We start from the raw sequence: 22132 nt of genomic DNA, 5'->3' as shown, positions 1-22132 counted from the left end.
GCCATGAGAAGTCTTTGAAAGTTTTCAGCAAGGAGTGGTGGGTCAGATTTACCTCTCTGAAAGCCCACTGGGGAGCTACTGAAGTTTCCTGAGCTAGAGGGTGTGTACCATCAAGCTAGTACTTTTGAGAGGTTCTTGCATGTTCTTCTAGAGCAGGGACTCTTACCTGTGGTCCATGGACTCCCAAGGGTCCATGAGTAGATTTCAGGGAAGCCATGAACCTGATTGAGTTCACTTATTTTCATTCGCCTCTAACAAAAATTCCCTTTATGAATTCCTTCCATTATGAACTAAGGCAACAAAGCACAGCAGTACTAGCAGAGCCTACAGCTTTTCCATCAGTAGAAACCAGGTGTTCTCATATTATGTTACAACTGCTGCAGATATCGTAAGACCTTGTTTATTTTCATCACTACTTTGAAACTATGGTAGTTATTAGATCTTATTTAATGAGTTTACAAAGAATCACATGCATTACATCTTAAATTATTTTGTTTAACGCTTTGATAACCGTATGCCAACATAGCTGGTTCCTTCGTCATCCTAAGTGTTTTATTTTGTGCACTTGAAAACGTGATTCTGAGCAGGGTCCACAGGCTCTCCCAGAATGACTAGGGGACACGAGAAATGTTGAGATCGGCTGGTCTAGATTCCTTTGGTTGTAACGAACAGCAGCCTAACTCAGGCCTAAACAAGACAAAAGGGAAATAATTGAGTCAATAACAGAGTAGTCCATGGTGCCACAACTCAGGTTTGAACGACGTTCCCCAGGAGCTCATTTCTCTCCACCTCTGTCACCTCTGAGTCACCTCTTTCTGAGGCAGGCCCTGCCCACACCCCAGCAGCAATAACCCTCCAAGGTGGCCTGACCTGGAGCTTCTCTGCTTCTCTTCCCCAGGGCGTTCCCTGAAGGAGCTGTGCCCTGAGGGGCCCGATGACTGCAGGAAGCAGTGTGATCCCGACTACTACTTGGACAGAAATGGCCGCTGCACAGCCTGTGTGAGCTGTTCTGGAGGTAAGGGCTGTGTCTCTCTTCCGGGGGCTCCTTCCAGGGAGGATGGGGAGCCTCGAGGGGGTGGGAAGGCAGCGGAGGCGGAGAATCTGAAAGGTGGGGCGGATCAAGATTTGGTGCCTTGGGGCTTCCCTGCTGGCGCAGTGGTTGAGAGACCGCCTGCCGATGCAGGGGACGCAGGTTCGTGTCCCGGTCGGGGAGGATCCCGCATGCCGCGGAGCGGCTGGGCCCGTGAGCCATGGCCGCTGAGCCTGCGCGTCTGGAGCCTGTGCTCCGCAACGGGAGAGGCCATAACAGTGAGAGGCCTGCGTACCGCAAAAAAAAAAAAAAAAAAAAAAGATTTGGTGCCTGTACTCTGAATCAGCCCCCTGGTGCCTCAGTTTACCCCCTCTGGATTTGTGAATTGATATCAACCATGATCTTTTGCATCCATACTTTTTTTTTTTTTTCGTTTTTGGCCACGCCATGCGGCTTGTGGGATCCCAGTTTCCTGACCAGGGATTGAACCCAGGCCCTCGGCAGTGAAAGTGCTGAGTCCTAACCACTGGACCGCCAGGGAATTCCCTGCATCCATACTTTTTAGAGAGACTTAGTTACCAAGTTTCCTCAAGGGAGGGACTCATACTTATGTATTAAGTTTACTTTTTAAAAAATAATTAATTAATTAAAAATTTTCGGCTGTGTTGGGTCTTCGCTGCTGCGCACGGGCTTTCTCTAGTTGCGGCGAGCGGGGGCTACTCTTGGTTGCGGTGCGTGGGCTTCTCACTGTGGCGGCCTCTCGTTGCGGAGCACAGGCTCCAGGCGTGCAGGCTCAGTAGTTGCGGCATGCGGTCTCAGTAGTTGTGGCTCGTGGGCTCTAGAGCGCAGGCTCAGTAGTTGTGGTGCACGGGCTTCATTGCTCCGTGGCATGTGGGGTCTTCCCGGACCAGAGATCTCACCCGTGTTCCCTGCATTGGCAGGCAGATTCTTAACCACTGCGCCCCCAGGGAAGTCCCACGTATTAAGTTTAATCTTTGCTAAACCCCTAGGGGAAGATTCGTTTCTTATCCCAGCTTTACAGTGAGGAAACTGAGGTTTAGGGAAGTTAAGGGCCTTTCCAAAATTACAATGTTGTGGTAATTTGCAGCACTAGAGTTTTAGCTGCTGGTTTGACACGAAGGGCTGTGTTCTTTCCCTAAGACCACAGTGCCTCCAGGAGAACTTCTTCAATGCGTGCTTTCTTCGTTAATTTCTTATTGTGGGTAGTGAATATGGTTTGTGTGCTATCTCGCGTTTGTTGGGTTTTTTGGGGGGTGAGGTGGGGAAATTTGTTGAGATTTCTTGTGGCCTAATACATTTTCATGCTTTTTAGTATGTTTAGTGTGTTTGGGGGGGAAATGCGTAATCTGCTTGTTGTGTACAAAATTCCATGTATACGCATCTGATCAAGCTTGTTGATTATGTTATTTTAATAATATGCATCCTTATTTATTTTGTCGCCTTCACAGAGGTTGGTTTCTGAGATAGACACGTTAAAATCTATCTCCCAATATGCTTGTTTTTCATCAGATTTTCATTGTGTTCTCGTTTTGCTTTATCCATGTCAAAGCTATGTTATTAGGTACAATGTTGATGAGTATCATTGCTATCTTGGTGGGCTGGACGTTTTATCAACATGAAAGACACCTCTTTGTTTCTTATAATGTGTTTGCCTTAATTCCATTTTTGTTTGATATTAATATTGCCATTCTTGTTTATGTTAGCATTTCTCTGGTGTGTCTTTAAAAGATTTTAAACTAACGACCACATTTTATTAAACAAAAGTTATATGCGTCCATCATAAAAATTCAAGCAATACACAAGTGTAAGGAAGAAAGTCAACTCTGCCCCTCCCCCACCAGTGGGTGACTGACACCTCTCTGTCCCTCTCTATAGAGAGAAGAATGGGTAGGTTAGTAGCCAGACAGACTATACACACATAGAAAGAAGGAATCTTTAAGAGGATGGGATCATACTATTCATGGCGTGAAAATGATTATAGTTAACTTTATTCAAATATATCAGAGGAAGAAGGAGCCAAAGTGAAGAAGCTAAACTATCACAAGAGACAGTAGTTCCTAAAAAAAAAAAACCCTCTGAAATTAACAAAAGAGGTGATGAAAATCAATAAGCGGCTAGGAATGATTTAAGGAATGACTGTCTCTTCTGGTACAGTCATATTCTACTTGTTTCAATTTTGGGGTAGCAGAGAGTTGCTTGACTCCCTGTAATGAAAAATGAATGGCTCTGGCTTCCCTGGTGGCGCAGTGGTTGAGAGTCCGCCTGCCGATGCAGGGAACACGGGTTCGTGCCCCGGTCCGGGAAGATCCCACATGCCGTGGAGCGGCTGAGCCCGTGAGCCATGGCCGCTGAGCCTGCGCGTCCGGAGCCTGTGCTCCGCAACCGGAGAGGCCACAACCGTGAGACGCCCGCGTATCGCAAAAAAAAAAAAAAAAAAAAAAGAATGGCTCGCTCGCTGGCCTCCCCATCCTCTTCCTGACTTTTATTGCTTACATTATTTTTGCTTCGTCATAGTCTATGATGTTTATCATCTTTTCTGTAGCCCTAAGTCCCTTGGCATGTTAGTTTTATTTTGCTATTTAAATTCATTCATTGTGCCCTATGCGTCCATTTATCACAGCTTCTCATTCCTGATTTTTTCATTTTGATTTGTCACTTGACTGGTTAGGTTTCACTGTCATGTGGACTTTTCAGGGAGGACTCATCTTTGCATCTTCCTTCACTTTTTTCATGTTTGAGAATATCTGTTGCTTTTAAACTGGAATGACAACTTGGGCGGGTATAATATTACGCCTGGGACACATTTTCTCTAGAACTTGGTAGGCATTGGTGCACTGTCTTCTCGTGATGGTTATTGCTGTGGAGGAGTCTGCAGTCAGCTTCTTTCCCCCTCTTTGTAGGTGACTGCAAGAATCATTCTTTCTCTAGTCTTAAGGATCAAAAACTTAACCAGAATATGCCTTGATATTAATTGTTTGGAAACAAATCTTCCTGGTATCTGGTATGTCTTTTCTATCTGCAGATTTAGTTCTTCCTTCATTTCAGGGGAACTGACATGGATTTTATCTCTGCTAAACAGATATATCTCAGTGTCAGCTTGATGGATACCAATTATTCTCATGTTTGATTGTCTTTGCCTTTCCTCCTTGTCTATCATCTTCATTAATTGCATTAATATCTGTCTTTTTACCTTGCATTCACTGGTATTTTCTCAATCTTTTCTTCATGCCGTTAACTCAATTTTCTGTCTAATCTTTTTTGTTTCTTGCTGCCCAGGGCAAGACAGAGCCCCCAGGACACTGGTAGTTCACTTACTGAATTTCTAATTATGGTGTTGTGCATCTCAATTTGTTTTCTTTTGCTCTGCAGTCTCCCTTCTTATCTCATCCTTTTAAAACATCATCTTTTTTTTGAGCTCTTCCTTTATTGAATTACTATTCTTATTAAGTTCATTTATAGTGTGAAGCACTCCTGGGATTGCTTGTTAGTTGCAGACTGGGTTCTTTGTCCTTGCAAACTATATTCCTATCTGTTTTAGATCTTTCTCTTGTTCTTGTCTTCCCTCCTCCCTCCCTTCCATCTTTCCTGCTATAGCATGTTTGCACTGTCGCCTTCTTATACTTTTCCTTCTTGCTTGAGCTTAGCCAGGGCAGCAACTCTGTCCCTGATACAGTGTGAGGGATTTCTCCTTCACACTTGCCCCATCTCACTGGCCTTGAGTTCGTCTTCCCAGCTCAGAGCATCAACTGGGGATTCTCAGGGTTACTTTTTTTTTGGCTGTGCGGCGGGGCTTGCGAGGTCTTAGTTCCTCAACGAGGGATTGAACCTGGGCCACGGCAGTGAAAGCACTGAGTCCTAATCCCTGGACCACCAGGGAATTCCCAAGAATTACTTAAAAAAAAAAATTGTGGTAAAATATACGTAACATAAAATTTATTATTTTAACCATTTAAAAATGTACTGTTCAGCGGCATGAAGTACATTCATATTATTGGGTCACCATCACCATCATCCAGCTCCAGAACTTTTTCATCTTCCCCAGTGGAAACTCTCTCCCCATCAAACACTAGCTCCTCATCGCTCCCCGCACCCTCACCCCAAGCCTTTGGCAACTACCATTCTCTTCTCTGTCTCTATGAATTTGACTACTCTAGGATGTTCATAGAAGTGAAATCATACAATATTTATCCTTTTGTGACTTGTTTCACTTAGCGTAATATCTTCAAGGTGCATCTGTGTTGTAGCATGTGTCAGAATTTCCTTCCTTCTTAAGGCTGAATGGTAGTTCATTGGATGATCTACCACATTTTGTTTATCCGTTGATGTCCATGGACACTTGGGTTGCTTACACCTTTTAGCTATTGTGAATATTGTTGCTATGAACATAGCTGTACAAATAGCTGTTCAAGTCCCTGCTCTCAATTCTTTACCCACTCAGCAGTGGAATTGCTGGATCATGTGGGAATTCTATGTTTAATTTCTTGAGGAATCCTGACTGTTACCTTTGAAACTCGCTTTAGGAGCCTGAGGGCGGCCTGGGTGGGGGTCAGAGAATAGCCAGAGATGGGTGTTGTCATGGTGGTGGGGCTCTGCCTTCTCTTCTGTCAGATGGTCTTTACCAAGCTCCTGCTGCCTAGAAAGGGGTGCCCCCCACTCCTGGAGCTTCTGCTCATTCCCTCAACTAGGGAATTGGCAAGTCCACGCAGTCTTTTTTTTTTTTTTGCGGTACGCGGGCCTCTCACTGTTGTGGCCTCTCCCGTTGCGGAGCACAGGCTCCGGACGCGCAGGCTCAACAGCCATGGCTCACGGGCCCAGCCGCTCCGCGGCATGTGGGATCTTCCCGGACCGGGGCACGAACCCGTGTCCCCTGAATCGGCAGGCGGACTCTCAACCACTGCGCCACCAGGGAAGCCCCACGCAGTCTTTTCTGCCTCTGCCCAGGCCTTTGATATTACATGCAGGCAGCTACTCAGAGTGTTTTTTTCTTTTGTTTTCCGTGGATGTCTACCCACTGTCTTTAGGTGGGGTCTCCAGATTTTTGAAAATTATCAGGATTTTATTCTCTCCTCAGTACAGCTTCTAGGCTTTAGGTGAGAGTGAGGGGCTGTACCAGGGTCACTACAACAAGGAAGAGAGAGGAGAGGGTCCCGAGATGGTTTTAGGAGCCAGGCGTAGGAGTGTGTGTGTCTGTGTGTCATTTAATCATTGCTGCCCACACCCCATTGGCCAGAACCAAGTCACATGACCGCCTATCCATCTGCAAGGGATGCTGGGAAATGTAGTCTTCCTCTGAGTCCATTTGAAACAGGATTTGGGGAACGCGTCACTGTGCTCCAGGGGATTCCTTCTCATAGCTGCAATTTCCTTTTGCATGTCTGAGGATATTAATTGTACTGATTCCAAAGGCTTGTCCTGTTTTCTCTTTTATCTGTGTTCTTGAGCGTTAGTTCTGTTTGAGTTTGGGGCTCTTTTTTCTTGGTGCTTGTTTCTTCTGGTCTGTGGTGACTTCGAGTTCTGCACGTGGGATCTGATGACTGGGGTAGGGTGGGGGTCTGCGAGTGGGGCTTGTGAAATCCACCTCCGGGGACTGCGAGGATGAGCGGGTGGGGTGGAGGTGCCGGGCAGGATCTGTCAGAGGCTGGTGCTCTGGGTCTGCAGGGTCCCTTCCTTCCCCCACGGCTGACCAGCCCGGGGGCGCCGCCCAGCTCACCTCACCCGAGTATCCTTGGGGAGACGCTTGGCTTCTAGCTCTGTGGTGTGACTGGATGAGGAATGTGGGGCGAGGGACCCACCTGGGTGCTTCTGCTGCACTCCTTGTGGAATTCCCTCCCGCTTGCCCCTACCATTCACCCACTTGGAGGCAAGAACCCAGAGCCTCTCCTAGCATAATCAGTCGTATGGGGTACGTTTTGGACTGTGGTCTCCTTCCATCCAATTCCATCTGCCCTCCATATTTAAGAAGTCTTCATCATTTCTGGTTGACCAAAAATGCCCCTTCTTGTTTTCCCAGGGATATTTGCATTCTTTAATTATTATTTTTACCAGTGATTTTTTTTAAAGATAAAATTCATCATTTAAAGTGTACAGTGCTGTGTGGGACTTCCCTGGTGGCGCAGTGGTTAAGAATCCACCTGCCGATGCAGGGGACACGGGTTCGAGCCCTGGTCCGGGAAGATCCCACATACCGCGGAGCAGCTAAGCCCACGTGCCACAACTACTGAAGCCCGCGTGCCTAGAGCCTGTGCTCCACAACAAGAGAAGCCACGACAATGAGAAGCCCGCGCACCGCATAGCCCCTGCTCGCTGCAACTAGAGAAAGCCCACGCGCAGCAACGAAGACCCAACACAGCCAAAAATAAATAAATAAATGTATTAAAAAATAAATAAAGTGTACAGTGCTGTGGTTTTATTATATTCACAATGTGCAACCACCACCACTATCTAATAAAAAGAAACCCCCTTAGTTCCCAATTCTCCCCTCCTTCCAGCCCCTGGCAATCACTAATCTACTTCCTGTCTCTATGGATTTGCCTACACTGGACATTTCATATAAATGGACTCATGCAGTAAGTGGCTTTTAGTGTCTGGCTTCTTTCACTTTATATAGTGCTTTCAAGGTTCATTCATGTTGTAGTGTGTATCAGCACTTCATTCCTTTTTATGGCTGAATAATATTGTGTTATATGGATATAACACATTTTGTTTATCCATTTATCAGTTGATGGACATTGGTGTCGTTTCTACTTTTTGGCTATTAGGAATCATGCTGGAATGAACATGCATGTACACGTTTTTGTGTGGACATGTGTTTTCAGTTGTCTTGGGTATGTACCTAAGAGTGGAATTGCTGGATCATATAGTAAATCTATGTTTAACTTTTTGAGGAACTGCCAGACTGCCTTCCACAGCTCTGTCCTACTTTATATTCCCGCTAGCATTCTATGAGGATTCCAATTTCTCCATATCCTCGCCAACACTTGTCTATCTTTTTTATTCCATCCACCCTAGTGGATATGATGTGGTCTGTCATAGTGGTTTTGGTTTGATGACTCATAGATGGATCTGATGACTAATGACATTGAGCATCTTTTCATATGCTTACTGGCCGTTTGTATATCTTCTCTGGAGAAAAGTCTTCTTAAATCCTTTGCCCATTAAAAAAAAAAAACCCAAAATTTAATAGGCTTTTTTTTTAGAGCAGTTTTCAGTTTATAGAAAAACCAAGCAGAAAGTACAGAGATTTCCCATATGCCGCTCTCCTCACACTTTTCCCCAGTATTAACATCTTGCATTAGTGTGGTACATTGTTACAGCTGATGAACCAATATTGGTGCATTATTAACTAAAGTTCGTAGTTTACATTAAGGGTCACTCTTTGTGTTGTATATGCTATGATTTTTGACAAATGTGTAATGTCATTTATCCACTATTGCACTATCATACAGAATAGTTTCACTGCTTTAAAAATCTTCTGTGCTCTGCCCATTCATCTTCCCCTCCCGCACCCCCTACCAAACCCTGGCAACCACTGATCTTTTTACCGTCTCTGTAGTTTTGTCTTTTCCCGAAGGTCATGTAGTTGGAATCACAGTATGTAGCCTTTCCAATTGGCTGCTTTCACTGAGAAGTTTGCACTTAATGCTCCTCCATGTCTTTTTTGCCCATTTTAATATTGGGACATTCACTCTTTTTAATACCATTTTAGTCATCTCCAGGGATGCAGGCTGGGAGGTGGAGGCTGCCTCATGGACCCCGCCTGCCCTCTAGTCTTCACATCAGGAACACTCTGGAAGGAAGGGCTGGGCATACCAGCTGCCCCGCCCAACAGAATGCCATAGCAGCATCCTCCCTCATGTGCTGGACTGTCCCTGGGACTTTTCTGAGTCCCTTCCCTTGCCCTCCCTCTGTCCCCGGTGACCCTTCTCTGTGTCCCTTAGACGACCTCGTGGAGAAGAAGCCATGCTCATGGAACTCTACCCGCGTCTGCGAGTGCCGGACTGGCATGTTCTGTGGCACATCAGTCGTCAACTCCTGTGCCCGCTGCCTCCCTCACTCCGTCTGCCCAACAGGGATGGTTGTCAAGTTCCAGGGTGAGTATCCCCACCCAGGACCACGATCTGTGCCAATGATTCCCCCCCGCAGACCTCCCAACGACTCTCCACCTCCCACCTCCTCCTTCCTGTTGGACAGATCACATCTCCTATCACGATGATGCCAGGGATGCAAACGGAGGCCCCTGCTGCCCCTTCCCTGCACCTCAGGTCCCAGGCTCAGAGAGTCCCAGGCACCGCCCTGGCTGGAAGAGGTCTTGGGTTGGTTTGAGGATCAGGGTAGAAATTCTTTGATGCCTGATAAACAAGAAAGAAACCCGAAGTTTCTGTCCTGGGAGTTTCCTGGAAGATGAGGGCTGGTTTCGCATTTTGGTCCAGGGATGCACCGTGCTTCTCACTCTACCATGCATTCGCACATGCTGTTCGCTCTTTCTGGGACACCCTTCCTTCCCCGTTCACTCAGTCAACTCTGCTTTCAGCTCTCTGTCCAAACATCTCCTCCCGACCTCTCCCAGGTCACTTCTCGACATGGAGGTGAACACTTGTGTCTGTCTCGGTGTGGTCGGTGCTTGTACCCCTCCCTAGGCCGTAGCTTCGTGAGGGCCACGGTCATCTCCCCGCTGCCTAATTAGACACCCGGCACAGAATCTGCTCTTCAAAGATATGTGTTGAATGATGTGACAGGGAGATCAGAGCTGGGGGTGGTGGGGTTCAGATCTGGCCGGATTCTCTCTGGTCACACAGAACCCTCAGCAGAGGGACCCTCAGAAGCCCGCCACCCACAAGCAGGGGCAGGTGGTGGCGTGGAAAGGGCTCTGGATTGGACATCAGGTACCTGGGGTTTTGTACAGCTTTGCCTCGTGGGGCGTGTTCCCAGTCCTCTCTGGGCCTCAGTCTTCCCATCTGTAAAATGCAGAGGTGTGACTAGAAGGTCTTGCATGGGGGCTTTTCAGCTCAGAAACTCTTGTGTCTCTAAGAAAAGTAGCCTTGAGTTCTGTTGCTCCAGCCTGTGGACCAGGTCTGGCTGGCGAAGCTCTCTCGACGGTGTTCCTGCACCTGCCACACGGTGGCGCCAGAGGCCTCTCTTTGCTGCCCCCAGACCTGCTGCCCGAGGCGGTGCCACGGGCCACGCTTAAAATGTGGCCAGTTGCACTGACATGTACTCAGTATAGAATATGCCCCCGATTTCAAATACTTAGTATAGGAAAAGAATGTAAAACATCTCATTAATTATTTTTTATGTTGATTACCTATTGGCATAATATTTTAGATATATTGGGTTAAATAAACGTATTGCTTAATTTCACTTGTTTCTTTTTTACTTTTTAAAATGTGGCTACTAGAAAATTTAAAACGATGACATGTGATTGACATATTTTATTGGACAGCACTGCTTTTTTTTTTTTTTTTTTTTTTTGGCACTGCTTTAGAAGTGCTCCAACCTTTGGCCGCGAAAGCCTGGCTAACTTCTAGATTCCTCTGTGGGACTTCCCACTGAGCAACTCGCAGGACCTCAGTCTCTTCCGCTGTAGAATGGAAAGTAGTTTCTGTCTCAGATCAAGCTTATGGCTAAGCCTTACACTAAGACCTTGCATAGGCTTTCTCCCCTGAAATTCTCCAGACGTCATAAGACTGTATTAGCCCCATTTTATGTGAGGAAATTGAGGTTCGGAGATGGCAGGTAATTAATTGCTCAAGACCGCAGAGCAGGGAATATCTAATCCAGTGTTTGAACCTTATGCCCAGGTCTTATCACCTCACCACAGTGCAGATAGATAAGTCAGCATTGCTCACACCCTCCTCTACCAAAACTTCCAAACTCCAGTCCGCTTGATTGAAAGCACTATGTGTTTTCTTCTCCACTTTTGCTTCCACACAGTATTCTCCAGTACTCTTTGGCTTGCAAGTTACAATGTTTTTGGCTCATGTAACTGAAGTGTCTGAGGATAGCTTAGTGGAGCTTAAGGCATGGCTGGATCCAGGAGCTCTGTCTTTTCCCGTCTCTCATCTCTACTACCCTATGTGTTGGTTTGTCTGTAAAATACCTACCAGCAGCTCCTGGCTTGCTTCCTTCCTACCCAACCCTAGTGGAAAGACAGCTTCTCCTTCCCACATTCTCAACAACCAAAATAAAATCTTGAAATTGCCTCTCATAGGCGTGTCTTGGGTCGTGTGCCCACCCCTGAACCAGTCCATCATGGCCAGAGGAATGGGATGGATTGATTGGTCCAGCCTGGTCCCATGGCTACTCCTGAAGTGGGGTCCCAGCCCCCTACCACAGACATTGAGACTGGGAGGTGTAATTCTCCAGGGAAAATTGGACAGCTTTACCCCAAAAGGGAACGGATGCTGGGCAGGCACAAACATCAGATGGCCACTGTGTTTTCCTGGGTTGCGGTGGTAAAAGGCGTATTTCGGAGCCTCTGGCTCTGTAATACCAAGTCTGAAGGCATCACCATCCTCCCTGCAGGCACAGCGCAGAGGAACACTGTCTGTGAGCTGCCTTCCCCAGGGGCCAGCCCCAACTGCAGCGCCAGCCCGCAGGACTGCAAGGCCCCTGCCAGGTGACTCCCAGCCCCCTCCTATCCTGCTGACCTTAGCGTGGGGCTGTCCCACCCCACAGGAGGTCCAGGGCACTGCTGGCTGGGGATGAGGATGGGGTTCAGCCCAGGGAGCCTCTCTGCCAGCCCACAAGTCATTTGAGGCCTTACTGTGTGCCCAGCCTGCCCTGAGCACACAGGAGACCGAGAAGGCCTAGAAAACACAGCCCTTACTCCCAGGAGCTGACGGCGGGCCCTCCAGAGGCTGTGGGCAGAGCGTCTGGGGACCTATTCTCTATGGAAATGGTTATCGCTGAGCGCAGACTCCCCTTGTCCCATCAGGAAAATTGCCAGACCCATCCCCCGCTTCCTTCCCAGCAGCACCATCCCCCAGGCCAAGCCCACCCTGACCTCTCCAGCAAGCTCTGATGCCAGGACCACACTTCTCGGAGGGGGCGCCCCCCTCGCCCCAGAAGATGCTTCTGAAATCACTGCCCACTCTAGCTCCTCCGTGGGGAGGCTCAGTCCAGATCCAGGTAAGTTCTCCAGAGAAGCTGTGCGCTGTCTCCAGGGAAACGGTGTCCGATGGCTGGGCGACTGTGTGTGGCAGTCAGGGCAGGCAGGCACCGAGCTGTGGTCTTTCCCAGCGTGGGGAGAAGAGGGTCTCCGGGTCTTCTGGGGCTGAGGGCTTCGAGGACCAGAGTAGATAATGGAAGGACTCATTCGTGTCACCTTTCGCGTGCCAGACACTGAGGCAGGTGCTGGGGCATATGCAGCAGAGCAGGCCAGCCTCTGCAGATGTCGACTGGATGCCCCCCCCCGGTTCCCATGGTGACAGACTGGGGTCCTCAGCTCACTCCTGTTTATTGCCCAATAGCCTTCCATTGTATAGATAGGGACACCACACTTTGTTCATCCAAACAGTTTTTGGATTTTTGAGTGGTTTCCATTTCGGGGCTATAATGAAAAACATTTGTGTGAATGTATGTTTTCATTTCTCTCTTTTTAAAAAATTGATTTGTCGGGGCTTCTTATAATTCTTTGTCCTATAATTGTGTCCAAAGCATCTTCTCCCACCCTGTGGCTTGCCTTCTCCTCCTCTTTGCGGTGTCTTTTGAGGAAGCGACGCTCTTCATTTCAGCGCAGTCAGATTGATCCATCTTTTCCGTTATGACTCCAGCGCTTTCCATGTCCTGCTTTGTAAGGCTTCCCCTCCGCTGAAGTCTCCACGACGCCCTACATTTATTTTCTAAGGTCATTGCTGTTTTGCCTTTGTTTAAAGAGCCCCCATGAACATTCACTTGAACCCACACCATTTATCAAATAAATTGTCTTTTCCCCACCGTTTCACGTGCCATCTTCGTTGTAAATCAAGGGTCCATAGATGTGTGGGCAGGATTCTGGAGTCTCTATTCTATTCATTGGTCTCTGTGTATTCCGTGTGAATACCATTCTCTCTGATTACGATAGTTTTCCAGTAAGTCTGGATGCTTAAGCAACTACTCCAACTTTGGTCTTCAACAGTGTATTGGCTGTTCTTGGTAATTTGCATATCCACATAAATTTTAGAATCAGCTTTTCAAATCTCATAAGATATCCTATTGGGATTTTAATTGGGATTGCATTGACTCTACAGATCAGTTTGAAGAGAATCCACCTCTGCAGTATTGAGTATATGGTATAGCTCTGCATTTATTTAGGTCTTCTTTTTATTTAAAAATTTTTTATTTTATATTGGAGTATAGTTGATTTACAATGTTGTGTTAGTTTCAGGTGTACAGCAAAGTGAATCAGTTATACATATACATATATCTATTCTTTTTCAGATTCTTTCCCCATATAGGTTATAACAGTGTATTGAATAGAGTTGCCTGTGCTATAAGTAGGTCCTTGTTGATTATCTGTTTTATATATAGTAGTGTATATATATAAACTATATGTTATATGTTAATCCCAAACATATATGTTATATATGTTAATCCCAACATATATATATGTTAATCCCAAACTCCTAATTTATCCCTCCCACTCCTATTTAGGCCTTCTTTAAATTCTCCCAATAATGTTTTATTATTGTCTGTGTAGAAATAGTTACATCTTTTGGTTAGATTTCTAAGTATTGGGTATTTCTGATGATGATGTAAATGGTATCTTTTTTAATATTTCATGTTCTAACTTTTTATTGTATTATTTTGAACTATGTGCAATGCCAGTATTTGACTGTTTCTGTACTATCAAAATGGCAATTTCATGTGGTTCCATGCAAATATATAGACGTTCAATTGATTTTGATATAATAACATTATATCCAACTACCTTGCGAAACTCACTGATTTCTTCTAATAATGTACCTTCAGACTCTTTGGATTATCTGTGCACTCAATGCTATCATCTATCCATAACTGCTTGGTATCTTCCTTTCTAAACCTTACCACTGTTATTTCTTTTTCTTGCCTTATTGCATTGCCTATGATCCCCAGGACCAAACTAAATAGAAGTTGGGGTAGTAGGCATCCTTGCCTCATTGCTGAACTCAAAGGGAAAGTGGCTACCAAAGTTTTGAGCAGGGCAGTGACAGAGCAGTGAGACTGGGGAGAGGGCTCTGGCAGAGGGGAGGGACTGGAAGTGGGGGTGGGGGGCAGTTAGGAGGCAGTTAGCACTCTTCTCCTGTGTGGCCTTAGACACATTCCTTCCGTCTCTGAGCCTCAGGACTCCCTCTGAAGGGCTGATGGACATGTGCAGAGTTTGGGAGCTGGCCATGGAGCTGGGGGGCTTCAGTAATGGGGATGGTGGTGGGATGTGGGCGAGGCCTCTGTCAAGGTGGCCTGGCCTGAAGCTTCTCTGCTTCTTTTCCCAGGGCTGACCCTGCAACAGCCATGCCCTCAGGGGTCTGCCGACTGCAGGAAGCAGTGTGACCCTGACTACTACCTGGACAGGGACGGTCGCTGCACGGCCTGTGTGAGCTGTTCAGGAGGTAAGGGTCTTGTTTCTCCTCCAGAGGCTCCTTCCAGGGAGCAGGTGGGGTCTTAGACAAGAGGCCAAGAATCTGGGGGTGGGAGCCTTGAGCTTGGTCTTGGATGCTCAGCCCTTGGGAGCCTGGTTCACCTTTCTGGCGTTTTTTGAGCAGTTGGCTTCTAGTGACTCCTACTCAAGATTGTGGGTTTTGATGGCCGTGACCCCTTTTCAGAGAGCTTCCATTCACTCAGTCTTTCCTGCAAGGAAATATTTGTCGATCACCTACCTGTTTCAAGCTTGTCTCATTATTTTTGTACGTATCCTATGATGTCTGGATTGCAATTGCCCCCATTTTACAGAAGAGGAAACTGAGGCTCAGGGAAGTCAGAGGGCTTCCAAGGGCCACAAGCCCTCGCAAATGGCAGGGCCAGGATTTGAACCTAGGGGGTCTGCCACTGGGTTCTGAGCTCATCACTCCACTGTGCTGCCTCTTAGAGCACCTCTGCACAAGCACTTAGAGACTGACTGCTATATGCATGGTGGGATGATGTCCTGCCAGAGTTTCCCCTGCGGCCAGCTCCCCGCAGCCTCACAACACCACCAGCCTCCCTGTGACGTCCAAGCAGGTGCCCAGGCCCCGGGCTGCCATGGATGTAGCCCCGGTCCACTCACAGTGGCCACCACCACCAGGGGGAGGCGTGATTCTGCCTCTGCAGCAACACGGACTGGAGTTCAGGGAGGCCAAGTCGGGAAAAGACACTCCGTTCGTGGTTGCTGGGGTCACTGTTGCAATTACTAAGGTCACAGAGCAAATTTTCTCAAAACTGAGTGGTGAAAAGCAAACTATTCGCTGTACTCGTGGAGTCTGTGGGACAGAATTCAGACCCAGCACCGCAGGGACACCTGGTCTCTGCTCCACGATGTCTGGGATCTCAGCTGGAAAACTTGAAGCCTGGAGCTGGAATCATCTGAAAGCTTTTACATTCTCGGGTCTGGGGTCGATGCGGCTGCGGGCTGGGCCCTCAGATCCTCTCCATGTCGGCCTCTATATGGCCTGCTGCGGGCGTCCTCAAGTGCTGGGTGCTGGACTCAAAGATGAGTTGGGGTGGGGTGGGGTGTAGAAACCATACCCGTTTTTATGACCCAGCCTCGGAAGTTACACGGTGTAACTTCCACTACATTCTGCCTGCGGAGGTGGTCACAGGGCCCCCTTGAGTCACGGAAGGAAAAAAAAAGCCTTCTTTTTTTTCTCTTCTTTTGGCCGTGCCGCATGGCATGTGGGATCTTAGTTCCCCGACCAGGGACCATGCTTCTTGATGGGTAAGTGGCCGAGCTCTGGAAGAGCAGACAGACCCAGAGCTATTGCTGCGGCCATTCCTGGAAAAATATCATCTGTCACAGCTGCTGCGTCAGATGGGGAAACAAGAGATGGCTCTGGGCCCAAGAATTCCTTCAACTTGAATAACTGAAGCCCTGCAACCCTGTGGAGTGGAGCCCAAGGGGCTGGGGTCAAGTCTTGGCTCTACTGCTCGGGAGCTTATAAGCGCAAGCAAGTTTCTTAACCTCTCTGGGCCTCAGTTTCCTCATTCGTCAAATGCGCAGAATCATAGACCTCTCTCAGAGACCTGTTCTGGGAGTTAGAAAGGTTAAGCCGGGTTGATCTGGATAGAGCGCTAAAATCACTGCCTTGCGCACACTCGGTTATGTTAATACCATATTATAAGGAATAACGAGAGGTTTCAGGAAGACACTGTGCAGTCCCTTATCTTTATCGTGCAAGGCTTCTAAGCCTGTAAGTATCCCGCTGATCGAGAAATGTCCTTATTGAGCGAATCACATTTGTCTAAACTACTGATGCAGTGATTCTATTTTCACCCGTAAACAGAGCACGTAGAATATCCCCAGACATGTATAAATGCATTCTTATACTTCTTCTTTTACAAAACCACTAACAATTTTTTTTTTTGATTTTTGAAAAAACCCACTTTTCATCATGGAAAATTTCAAACATATTCAGAAGTAGAGAGAATCAGGAATGGTTACGGACTATCGCCCAGTTGTAAAGAATTATCAGTCAGGGCCAGTCTTGGTTCATCTCTACCCATGCCCACTCACGCCTGTTCTCTGAATTCTTTTCTTTATTTAAAAATTTATTTTGGGCTTCCCTGGTGGCGCAGTGGTAGAGAGTCCGCCTGCCGATGCAGGGGACACGGGTTCGTGCCCCGGTCCGGGAGGATCCCACATGCCGCGGAGTGGCTAGGCCCGTGAGCCCTGGCCGCTGAGCCTGCGCGTCCGGAGCCTGTGCTCCTCAACTGGAGAGGCCACAACAGTGAGATGCCCGCGTACCGCAAAAAAAAAAAAAATTTATTTTATTTTAGTTTTTTGGGATATTTTCTTTTAATAGCTTTATTGAGATATAGTTGACATACAATAAAATGCACACGTTTAAAGTGTGCAGTTTGATAGGTTTTGTCACATGTGTGTAGCTGTGAAACCACCACCACAGTCAAGACAATGAACTGTCCGTCACCCACCAAAACTTTCCTCACGTTCCTTACCATCCCTCCCGTCGCTCCCTGCCTCTGCTCCCATTCCTAGGAAACAGTTATGCTTTCTGTCACTATGGAATAATTTGCATTTTCTGGCTTTTCCTATAAACAGAATCATAGAGTATATACTCCTTTTTTTTTTTTTTTTTTGGCCGTGCCACGTGGCAGGCAGGATCTTAGTTCCCCGACTAGGGATCAAACCTGTGTCCCTTGCAGTGGAAGCTCAGAGTCCTAACCACTGGACTGGCAGGGAAGTCCCTATATACACCTTTTCTTGTCCACCTTCTTTCGCTCAGCATAATTATTTTGTGCACCAAAAGATCTGCCCAACGGAATCATCAGATGAGCATGTGCTCCTGGGCAAATATGTCTCTGTCCTCCTGGGGCTTCTCTGGACCCCTGCCCTCTCCATCCCAGTCCTTCCTCAGGACCCTTCTCTGTCCCGCAGACCACCTCGTGGAGAAGACACCTTGCATGTGGAACTCCTCCCGCGTCTGCGAGTGTCGACCTGGCATGTTCTGTGCCACATCGGCCTCCAACTCCTGTGCCCGCTGCGTCATCCGCCCCATCTGCCCACCAGGGATGGTCACCAAGCTCCAGGGTAAGCAGTTCACACCCCCAACCAAGGGGCTGAGTTCTCTGTCCCTAGGGCTGTCCCTCTCCCCACCCCCAACTACAAATGACCTTCAATCCCAGCTGTTAACTAGGTCAGGTTTGGGCTATGTTTTCTCTTTGAATAGTTAGATCCAGGGAGTGGGATAAAATCCAAACTTGGCATTTTGGTAAGAGTTTCTGAGGATTATTTTAAAAATTTTAAATTATTAAAAAAAAATTTTATTCTTCTTCTTGAAATTGTTGGTCTGGTAAAATCTTGACTTGTTTGCAAGGCTGTTTTATTGACTCAAGATAGATCAATATAAAGTTTACGAAGAAGCTTCCAATTCAAATGATGGACATTCACCAGAGTGTAAAAAAGTATAAACCCTTGACAGTGGACAAAAAGACAAACAAAAAAGAGTTCATCAGCAGATGAGAGATTTCAACAAATTTTTAGAAGGTGGAAAACAGATGGAAGGGTGGTAACAAATGAAACCAAGTGGAGGAAAGCTTATGTAACTAGAATTCACTCCACGAGGCCTGCAGAAAAGTGAGGGGTAAGTTGCTCCTGAGACCCACCAGAGAGGCTCTGGGCTTAGAGCAGGTGAGCAAGACGAAGGATGGGGGTGAAGTGGAGAATTAGAAAGTTCAGTGAGCTGCAGCTTCATCTCGAAAATAAAAATTTGTAACAATGCAAAATCCACCAACCAAAGTACAATCTAAAAATAAAACAAACGAATGAATATAACTACAGCAAAAAAATGTGAACAATGGTATACCATGGGCATTGACCAGTCTGAGAGATGGTGACTGATTTTTTATCCCCTGATGAAAATGATCAACTTTTTGGCTAATGACACTGAAGGACTATCTAGGGAAAGCTAGATATTGGCCACTCTGGTGCAAAGCCCCCTTTGCTTGTGTCTTTGGGAGTACATCCTGTCAATGGGCTGTTCCTGCTAAGTCACGCTGAAGTGAAGCCTGCCAGCTCACACTCCCCACCCATGAGCCCAGAGTTCCCAGGCAGACCTCCTGCTGAGGGAAGAGACCCACTGTGAAAATGACATACTAACAACACAGTAGAAGAAACCCCACCTGCCGCTGGAATGGTCAACATCGTTCTTTTTAAATAAATATGAATGAGCAGTAAAGATTTTCAGACTTATAAGGAAAAACAGTAGTATGAAGGAGAATAACAAGATACACAAACAGAAAAACTTACTACAGATGAAGCAATGATGAACCCAGGAATGGAAGAGAAAAAAATTAGTGTCCACAGAAAAACTCCAGAAGTTGTTACAACCACAAAGTGAGAACAGAAGGCAAAGAAGAAGGAACAGCAAGAGAGTAAAGGGCAAGAAATGGCTTTTAGAAAGTGCCCTTGTTACCAATCTGTTGCCTCTCAGGTCCCAGTTCACCCTTGAGTACCTGCTGTGCCCTAGAGGATTAGACTCTTGGAAGATTTCTCCTCCTTGAGTGTGATGCTATGCTTTGCCAGTAGGGAGCGCTAGAGGACCACTGCGGGAGAAAGGAGGCTTCTCTTGGCTATATTTGTTTTTTCCTGCTCCTGCTGCAGAGTCTGCCTGCAGGGCCTGTGGGTGGGGACATCTGGTGGTGTCCTGCCCCAGTCATGCTTCCAGAGTAGACAGTCCCTCGGCAACCACAGACCCAAGCTAGGTCTGGCGACCACCTTCCATGCTTCAGGCCTCATGTCAGCAAAAATGCCATAATTTCCTCTGTGGTCCCAGCCTCCCACCCCGCCCCGCTCCCAGCCTTGGGTCTTCTGCACACCATTTCTCGAGGCAGTTACTGTGTGCTCCCACGGTGGTGTCCCAGCTTTCCCTGTGTACCTGACCTGAAAAGTGAGACCTCAGATTGAAATGACCTACCGGGAGCAAAGCAGGATGAATGAAAATTACCCACGTGTAGACATAATAGATGCACCACCGTTTATTTATCCATTCACCAGTTGATGGACATCTGGCTTGTTTCCAGTTTAGGGCTATTATGAGTAATAGCAGCTACCACTGTTCTTGTACAGGTCTTTGTATGGACATATATTTTCATTTCATGGGTAAATACCTAGGAGACGGATGACTGGGTCACTGTGCTGGCCACACAGAATGTCTTTGAGGGCCAGATCAAAGCTGGCCACCTGTGATCTGATCCAACCACATCATTTTACACGTGGAGAGGACCATACGTAGTGCCAGAGCTAGAGCTGGAACACAGAGCTCCTGAGTCATAGCCAAGTGCTCTCTACTGGACCACACCAGCTCCTTCTTAGTTGAACAGAGAATGTTTTACTTAGCTAAAATACAATTACGTTTGAAAGCAGAATAAAAACATTTTCAGACATAACAGGGGAGAAATTCTGCTTTCCCCCCATGTATCCTTTCTTAGAAAGTTACTTGAAGATGTAATTCTGTTAACTGAGGGGCAAAAAAGAAAAAAGAAAAAGCCATGAACTCTAGAAAACAGTGGTTCTATCCCAGGAGAGCAAAGAAGGGGAGTCCCAGAATGACAGCTGTGCTAAAGACATTACAACATCTGGTTGAGCCCCATCAGAGCAAGAAAATGAAGGGCTCCAGGGAGCTGTCTGTAGGAATAAAAGGTAGAATTACAGTTTCATGCGCAGTAGAGTTGAGAACCTTGAGGATACGGTAAAGGCACGTTATTCTTTTATCAACAAGGAAAAGAAAGGTGACTGAAAACTCTAGGGAAAATAAAAAGCTGACAAGAAATGTAGAGTTCAAATATGAAGATGAAAATTTCATCTGATTTTAAGCAATTTCTGGTTGTACCAGAAAAGGATTCCATTTGACCTTGATGTTAAGACCCTTCTCCTTCAAATGACCCAAGGATCAGGTGTTTCAATTTAAAGAGAAATATTTAAGTGTGGTGTATCTTTTTTAGTTTCTAAATTGAGACTAAAAGCAGTCAGCTTCTTCCCCCTCTTCCAATGGGCCCTCTCCAGAGAACACAGGCAGACTAAGTATGGGCTAAACCATGCCTTCTTCTCACCTTCAGATCCAAAGGAGGAAGAAAAGGGAGGGTCAGTAACCCAGGGAGAAAAGAGGGTGAGGTATGGTACATACAGAGAAGGGATGAGAGGCACCCAGGAGCGCTGGGCCCACCTTCTCCGCTTAGAGTAAGGGCAGCAGTTCTGTGGCTGCTTCCTGTCGCAGGTGTTCCAGTGGCAGCTCAGACGGAGGCTGCCTTAGAGAGAGGCCAGAGGGTGCTAACTGGGTGTAGCCACAGTTGGTGTTCTTGAGCCCAAGAGCTCCCCCAATCCTCTGGAAGCCAACTCTCACTGAATCCCCACAACATCTCAAATACAAATAGAAACTAGCATAACAAACTGCATTATCTTCCTCATAGCCCAAGGCCTCCCGGGCTTCAACTAATTTAGGTAATTGTCTGGTGACCACGTGGAAAGACATAGCATGTATTTGGAGACCCCCAGAATCAGACGGTTCTTCAGGACCCTACCAATGCAAGAAGAAAATTAATCCTAGCCTCACTTTCTCTTCAGAGTGTTTCAGGAAAACTCTGAGAGGTATCATGAGAGCCTTTAGAAGGGAGGCGTGTGTGGGCGGGAGGTTCGTTTTGTACCACGTAAGGGAAGGGGTGCCGCCTCCAGGAACATGGGGGCAGAGAGGGTTAGTAGCTGGGCTGGACCTACTTCAAATGTGGGTCATTTTTTTTTTTCTGTCCTAGAAAAGCAGTTAATCATAAGGTTGTAAGAAAGTGCTCAGGCCCCAGGCAGGAGGCAGTGCGGTCCAATGGAAGGTGCTCTGGGCTGGGACTCAGGAGCCCTGATTTCTGACTCTAGCTCCGGCTCTGTGGTCCTCTCCATTTGTAAAACGAGGTGGCTGGGTCAGATCAGAGATGACCATGCTTGAACTGGTCCTCAAAGACATCCTGTCTGGTCAGCACAGTGACACAGCTTTTCTGCTCCTATAGGTGCTCAAGTGAAATGAAATTATATGTTTTCACAAAGACTTGTACAAGAATACTCACAGCTGCCTTGTTTATAATAGCTTCAAACTGGAGACAACCCAAATGTCCATCAACTGGTCACCGGCTAAATACATCTCTACAATGGAACAACTACTCAGCAATAAAAAGGAATGAATTACTGAGACAAGCAACGGGAATGAATCTCAGAAACATTATGCTGAGTGGAAGAAGTCAGACACCAAAGAGTACACACTGCACCATTCTGTCTAATGAAGTTCTGGAGGCAGACTCATCTGTAGTGACATGAAGCAGATCCGTGGCTGCCCGGGTGTGGGGGAGGATCGATTGCAAAAGGACAAGGGAACTTAGTGGGGAGGCGGGGATGTTCTAGATCTTGAGTGGAGTTACAGTTACCTGAAGGTACAG

At 46.9% G+C, this 22132-nt stretch overlaps 1 protein-coding gene across 1 annotated transcript in view; it reads left to right on the top strand.

Moving 5' to 3' along the window:
- TNFRSF8 (TNF receptor superfamily member 8) overlaps positions 1-22132 on the top strand; it is a gene marked incomplete at both ends in the record, with an annotated part of 64290 nt that overhangs the window by 24045 nt on the left and 18113 nt on the right. The window contains 6 exons of the mRNA XM_082676167.1: positions 899-1015; positions 8989-9141; positions 11573-11666; positions 12021-12178; positions 14500-14616; positions 17595-17747. Coding sequence (XP_082532293.1) covers positions 899-1015; positions 8989-9141; positions 11573-11666; positions 12021-12178; positions 14500-14616; positions 17595-17747 — 792 coding nt within the window. The remainder of the gene's footprint in view (positions 1-898; positions 1016-8988; positions 9142-11572; positions 11667-12020; positions 12179-14499; positions 14617-17594; positions 17748-22132) is intronic.

This window comes from Grampus griseus (genome assembly GCF_964374135.1).
Source record: "Grampus griseus genome assembly, chromosome: 1".
Lineage (NCBI taxonomy): Eukaryota > Metazoa > Chordata > Mammalia > Artiodactyla > Delphinidae > Grampus > Grampus griseus.
Note: the sequence above shows the minus strand (reverse complement) of the source record. Positions and strands in the feature narration are given on the sequence as shown.